Source organism: Salvelinus sp. IW2-2015, linkage group LG5 (assembly GCF_002910315.2).
Source record: "Salvelinus sp. IW2-2015 linkage group LG5, ASM291031v2, whole genome shotgun sequence".
Lineage (NCBI taxonomy): Eukaryota > Metazoa > Chordata > Actinopteri > Salmoniformes > Salmonidae > Salvelinus > Salvelinus sp. IW2-2015.
Window position 1 is genome coordinate 13995622 of NC_036844.1, and position 7354 is coordinate 14002975.

General features: G+C 42.1%; 1 protein-coding gene across 1 annotated transcript; it reads left to right on the top strand.

Annotated features, from left to right (window-relative positions):
- Positions 1 to 308: 308 nt before the first annotated feature.
- On the top strand, positions 309 to 6963 carry LOC111963630 (aquaporin-3-like). The gene is made up of 6 exons (XM_023987146.1): positions 309 to 413; positions 4680 to 4806; positions 5727 to 5864; positions 6082 to 6200; positions 6376 to 6593; positions 6771 to 6963. Exons 1-6 carry the CDS (start codon positions 309 to 311, stop codon positions 6961 to 6963), a joined length of 900 nt encoding a protein of 299 aa, XP_023842914.1.
- The last annotated feature ends 391 nt before the right edge of the window (positions 6964 to 7354 follow it).

Sequence of the window (7354 nt, forward strand, 5' to 3'; positions counted from 1 at the left end):
TAATCCATCTGACAACAAGGGAGGACATTTTCAAGAAAGCAGAGGAGGAAAAAGTCGAAAAGGAGGACTTGAAAACAATAATAATGAAGGGYAAAAATATATGGGTGGAGATGAGTAGGGAGGGGTTCAAAATCCAGGAGAGCTGTGTTTTGTTTGTTTTTTTGGTTTGTTTTTTTTAACAAGGGAGGGATCCTTTTCTGAGATCTTATAGAGTCGACACACGGCCCTCCTTCACACACATTCCTAGTCAGCCCTGTGCCTCTGCCACRGACCCTGTTCTCACTGGACGACCCTGTCACAGCTGCTTCATGGGAAAACAGAAGGCACTTATGGACAAGCTAGTGAGGACCTTTCAGATCRGCCACATGTTGCTACGCCAGGCTCTTGCAGAGTGCTTGGGAACCCTGATACTCGTAGAACAGTCCCCACTCACCACATCACTAGAGTAGCATTACCTATGTAAGTCTAAGCCTTTAGAGGGCGATATCTACTAAGCTAACATATGGAATTGTTTTAAGATGGTCATAGTGAAGTAAGTATGCTTTGAAGTGTTTTTCCTATATCTGAGACCTGTATTTAACCACTTTAGTTTTGGCACATTCTACCCCCTATTCACTTCTATTCATTTTTACCACCCAGTACCAGGTTACCTTCAGACAAGTCTTATTAATCTTGTGGGCGTCTTAGAGCAAAACAGCTAACATGTCTGCGTTCGTGAGAGTTTCAGCTTTGGATCATCCAAATAGCTTCTAGCTCAAAACGTTAAGACTTTACAGACGTTTTTCGGCATCCTCTCATGTCTGACAAACACCCATCTCGGGAAGCGGAGGTCTACATCAGCAGATTCAGTGGATTGAAACGCAGCTCATGCAAAAAAAGGAAGTCTCTAGCGTAAACACACAGYTTTATATTTAATATAATGGGATGATGTCACCGGACATCGACCTCAGTGTTATGAGTGGTTGACTGTCAATAGGAAACYCAGTGCCATACTATCATTAGCTATCCAACAAGTAGGAGCTGATTGACAGCTTGTGGGTGTGAGAAGAATGTCCTCCAAAATCTAGATGAAGCAGGTTATTAACCCAATTGATTGTTTATAAAGTATTTTAAATCCTCTGATGACTTAGTCTTCGACATGAAAAACATACACTGAAAATGAACTTCCTTTACTTTAAATTAATGCATTTAAATAATATTGCTTTCCATATAACCAGGTAATTAATTCTGAGAGAAAGTGAAGTAATCAGAGAATTATTAATACTTCCTTGTTGATATTACATTCCATATTTACATGGATTCACGGTATCTGTCTGTAAAATATAGAAATTGATCTATAATTAATGCACAAACATATTCACATGCATACCGCTGTAGGGAGAACTCAAAACCCAGCCTATATGAGACAAACCTACGGAATAGAATAGAATTGTATACTGCCCTCCAAGGTGACAGATAATTGTCATGGAACCAACTCGTTCACGTAGGTAACTGAAAGGCACTAGCAGCCTCATTGGTATTCAGCTCAATCCAAATAAAGCATGTGAGATTAATACACAAACAGCTACCTGGTATCAACCGTTTCCAATGGTAACCATCACACAGCACAACAACAGTAGCTGGAGCGAAGATACCAGAGGGGGTGGTCATGCCATCTGGTATTTTCCTAGCCTGCAGTGTGAGAGGTGTAACTGATGTCTGATCCGCTGTTTGGCCACACTACTGAGTGAAGCGTTATGCCCCCCTGGCAAACAGAACTCCCCTGGACGTGGATGCCTGAAGGCAGGTCTTCTCTGCTCTAAAGAAAGCTCCACAGGTAGATATCTAGCTAGGATCTTCAATAGCCACCATAACCCACCTACCACAACACACTCCTGATCAAAGGCATATAGAAAGCTTTATATCTTCCCATGGAAACTCGGCACCAAAGTATGTTTCGGTATGATCCACCATGCTGCTTGGTTGAATATACAGTTGAAGTCGGAAGTTAGCATACACTCTGGTTGGAGTCATTAAAACTCGTTTTTCAACCACTCCACAAATTTCTGGTCAACAAACTATAGTTTTGGCAAGTCGGTTAGGACATCTACTTTGTGCCTGACACAAGTCAGTTTTCCAACAATTGTTTACAGACAGAATATTTCACTTAAAATTCACTGTATCACAACTCCAGTGGGTCAGACGTTTACATACACTAAGTTGACTGTGCCTTTAAACAGCTTGGACAATTCCAGAAAATGATGTCATGGCTTTAGAAGCTTCTGGTAGGCTAATTGGCATCATTTGAGTCAATTGGAGGTGTACCTGTGGATGTATTTCAAGGCCTACCTTCAAACTCAGTGTCTCTTTGCTTGATATCATGGGAAAATCAAAAAGAAATCAGCCAAGACCTCAGAAAACAAATTGTAGACCTCCACAAGTCTGGTTCATCCTTGGGAGATATTTCCAAACGCCTGAAGGTACCACGTTCATCTGTACATACAATAGTACGCAAGTTTAAACATCATGGGACCAAGCAGCCATCATACCGCTTAGGAAGGAGACGCGTTCTGTCTCCTAGAGATGAACGTACTTTGGTGCGAAAAGTTCCAATCAATCCCAGAACAACATTAAAGGACCTTGTGAAGATGCTGGAGGAAACAGGTACAAAAGTATCTATATCCACAGTAAAATGAGTCCTATATCGACATAACCTGAAAGGCTGCTCAGCAAGGAAGAAGCCACTGCTCCAAAACCGCCATAAAAAAAGCCAGACTTCGGTTTGCAACTGCACATGGAGACAAAGATCGTACTTTTTGTCCTCWGTTTGGCCATAATGACCATCGTTATGTTTGGAGGAATAAGGGGGAAGCTTGCAAGCCAAAGAACACCATCCCAACCGTGAAGCACGGTGGTGGAAGCATCATGTTGTGGGTGTGCTTTGCTGCAGGAGGGACTGGTGCACTTCACAAAATAGATGGCTTCATGAGGTAGGGAAATTATGTGGATATATTGAAGCAACATCTCAAGACATCAGTCAAGAAGTTAGCTTGGTCGTGAATGGGTCTTCCAAATGGACAATGACCCCACGCATACTTCCAAAGTTGTGGCAAAATGGCTTCAGAACAGCAAAGTCAAGGTATTGGAGTGGGCATCACAAAGCCCTGATCTCAATCCCATAGAAAATTTGTGGGCAGAACTGAAAAAGTGTGTGCGAGTCAGTAGGCCTACAAACCTCACTCAGTTACACCATTTATTGTGGGATGCTTGTGGAAGGATACCCGAAACGTATGACCAAAGTTAAACAATTTAAAGGCAATGCTACCAAATACTAATTGAGTGTATGTAAACTTCTGACCCACTGGGAATGTGAATAAATCAATAAAAGCTGAAATAAATAATTCTCTCTACTATTATTCTGACATTTCACATTCTTAAAATAAAGCAGCCACCACTAACATCGAGTGGCTGCTGCCAACATACTGACTCAACTCCAGCTCACTTTAATAATGGAATTGATCAAAAATGTATCACTAGCCACWTTAAACAATGCCACTTAATATAGTGTATATGTATATACTGTACTCTATATCATCGACTGCATCTTTCCATCTTTATGTAATACATGTATCACTAGCCACTTTAAACTATGCACTTTTATGTTTACAATACCCTACATTACTCATCTCATATGTATATACTGTACTCTATACCATCTACTGCATCTTGCCTATGCCGTTCTGTACCATCATTATTACTGCATTGTCGGAACTAGAAGCACAAGCATTTCGCTACACTCGCATTAACATCTGCTAACCATGTGTATGTGACAAATAAAATTTGATTTGATTTGAAGTGGTGATCTTAACTGACCTAAGACAGGGGATTTTTACTAGGATTAAATGTCAGGAATTGTGAAAACTCAGTTTAAATGTATTTGGCTAAGGTGTATGTAAACTTCTGACTTCAATTGTATGACCTGCCTGCGCCAGATAATCAGCCAACCAGCGACCACCACTGCACACCATCACGGCCCCCGCAGCAAACCCATATCAACACACACACACACACACCACCCATGGGCTCCGTAGCACATTCAAAACGACACAAGCACGGCTTCTCGCGTCAATGTAAGTCACACCTCAGGCAAGATCTGTAGTAAGCTTAATGGCCACCTCCGTGGCACTCGGGTCAAACGGTTGGAGGTGTTTACCATCTTTGGTGACCTATTTTCTACCCTCTGTCTTTATCTGATCACTATACAGAATTAAAGTTGGAAAAGTCTTAAAACTAATTTGAAATAAGCAATGGACCACCGTTCGACCACAGGCATTTTTGGGATCCTGAGTGCACAAGGCACTCAGACAAAAATTGATTGAAAATGTTTTTGGCCGGACAACAAGCTGACTAAAGCAGAAAGAGACTGGACTGGAACAGGCTATTCTCTATGCATCCTCCATTCTCACTAATCTACACAGAAAATGTCTACACAATTAGTTACAGACTATCTGAATGTGATGCGCATGCCATAGTAAACTTGTTGATGATGAAGATGACCCTTATATATAGTGTATTCCTTTACTGGGGGGGTTTCAGTGTAAACATCAACAAAACGTAACACAACACACTACAATGTTCACATGGCTTTGGTAACCCATGCAGGGTCTCTCATCTCACATGTCTCTCTCCTCTCCCTGTAGATGTTTGGCTGTGGTGCAGTGGCCCAGCTGGTGCTGAGTGGTGGCTCCCATGGAATGTTCCTCACCGTCAACTTTGCCTTTGGCTTCGCTGCCACATTGGGCATACTGGTCACCGGACAGGTCTCAGGTGATGGGGGCACATTATCACTCTTAGTTCCTCTGAAATCAAAGGTCAGGAAAAGCAGAGTTTTCATTAGTCCAGACATTACTGTCTGATAGTTGCAAGTCTATTGGGAGTGATCAGTTAACTATTGTGACAGACACATTCTACCTAAGGTAAACTAACAGTAATTTCAACTGCAATATTTAGAGACAGAGAGAGAATGCAAACAGTGGAAATCCGAGAGGCATACAGAGAAACAAAGAATGACACTCGCTTGCCCCTCAAATTTCAACGTTATTGGGTCCATGAATGAAAGGAAATTGTGAAATTACAAATTGCGTTATTTCTTTATTCACTATAAAAGCAAATCAAAAGGCAGGCAGCACAGAGTTCCGCAGTTCACTTGTTCCCACATCTTCGATGCCTTTATAATGAGGCTGTCGCCCTCTAATACAGATGGCAGCTGTGAAAATAAGACTTGTATAATTAGGGACCTCCTACCATGCCGGAATTTAAGCTGCAAACGCAAGGTGAGAGGAGGGAGACCGACACCTACGTGAATGCGCAGTCTGAACAGTTCATTAGGTTTTCTACTTCAAGGTTTTAAAGGGCAAATCTACTGTAGCTTCATGGGATCATTTTCGGGGCCTTTTCATTGCTCCAATTTACTGTGTGTCACAGACACCTGCCATCCTAACAGGTATTTACTGAGTCTACTATTATGGCAGATAGTCTCGGGTCCTTTTTTCCACTCTGAGAAAAGATTTTAAGAGAATCATCTATGGTCTTGATATGCTTGGGTTGTTTTCTCTCATTTAGAGAAAAGCAGGAGGAGACTTGGTTTAAAGAGAGATGGTCTTGGGTGTTTTTTACTCAGAGTAAATGGAATAGAATGAAACTGAGAAATGGCCATTCACCATTTGCCAAATTGTTCTTTGTCACAGGAGGCCACCTGAACCCAGCTGTAACCTTCGCTCTCTGTCTATTGGGGAGAGAACCTTGGAGGAAGTTCCCTGTGTTTTTCTTATTCCAGACTCTGGGGGCCTTCCTGGGATCTGGGATCATATTTGGCATGTATTTTGGTGAGGGGAATTTGGAAATGTTTTATGATGAGAAATGTCCAAACAACAACAGTTTTTCTAGTGGCCATGTTCCACCGAAAACATTCAAGACTTTCAAAGTTTAGACTTAAATAACTGTTATTTTCTCCCTAAGGGAGTTTCAAGGTTATACAGCTACTGTAGATGGTACTGTACCACACACAATGGGGTATCTTATATGTTGCCATGGTTTCTCCAGATGCATTGTGGGACTACGGCCAAGGAACACTGATCGTTGTGGGGGAGAATGCCACTGCTGGGATCTTTGCTACCTACCCCTCCAAACATCTCACTCTGGTTAATGGATTCTTTGACCAGGTACATTCACAATATTATAGTATATTAGTGCATCCATATTAGGACAGCCTCWGAATCACAATAAGTTATATGGACTAATATCCTGTATGGAAACCATAGTACATAACAACAACAAGCACATTTAATCAACAAAACACACATCAACCATATACAACTGAGCCTGGCTGTGTTACAGATGATAGGCACGGCTGCCCTGATCATGTGTATCCTGGCCATCGTGGACCCCTACAACAACCCTATTCCCCGGGGTTTGGAGGTTTTCACGGTGGGCTTTGTGGTGCTGGTCATCGGTCTGTCCATGGGCTTCAACTCGGGCTATGCTGTCAACCCTGCCAGAGACCTGGGCCCACGCATATTTACTGCCCTGGCTGGCTGGGGTAGCGAGGTCTTCACGTGAGTCTCCTTAGGGTTTTTCTCCTGTTTTTCACTTTCTGTGTTTTCTTTCTTTCTAATAATGACTTAAAGCATGTCTTATGAGAATTTGTATCTTACCATAAGTTAAAGATACTCTGCTCTCACTATTTACTCTGCATAGACATACAACCTTGTCTCTGTCTTGGTCTCCCACAGAGCTTATTCCTACTGGTTCTTTGTGCCTATCTTTACCCCCTTCATTGGTGCGGTGGTGGGGATGATGGTGTACCAGCTGATGGTGGGGTACCACGTGGAGGGAGAGGCACGGGAGAAGAGGGAAGAGGAAGAAAAGGAGGAGCAAGAGGAGATGCTTAAACTGTCCAGCCTTACAACCAAGGAGAGCGCCTGAGTGCATGAATCTTCTTACCTTGACCCATTTTAAACCCTCTCTATGTAGATAATATACTGTACGTCTTTGTAGTATCTTCTTACATATTTAATGTCTTTCCTTAGTGACAAACTCATTTCTTTGTGGGGATTAATCAAATATGATTCAATCAATCAATTATTCATTATATACCACCAGGTTKAAACCCTGAAGACAATAGGGATCGATAGAGACCGTTTGTCAACAGTACACACACACACACACACACACACACACACCTGTCTCTTATACACATCTAGATGTGTATAAGAGACAGGAGGGGTGGCACTCGGGTCAAACGGTTGGAGGTGTTTACCATCTTTGGTGACCTATTTTCTACCCTCTGTCTTTATCTGATCACTATAACACATCT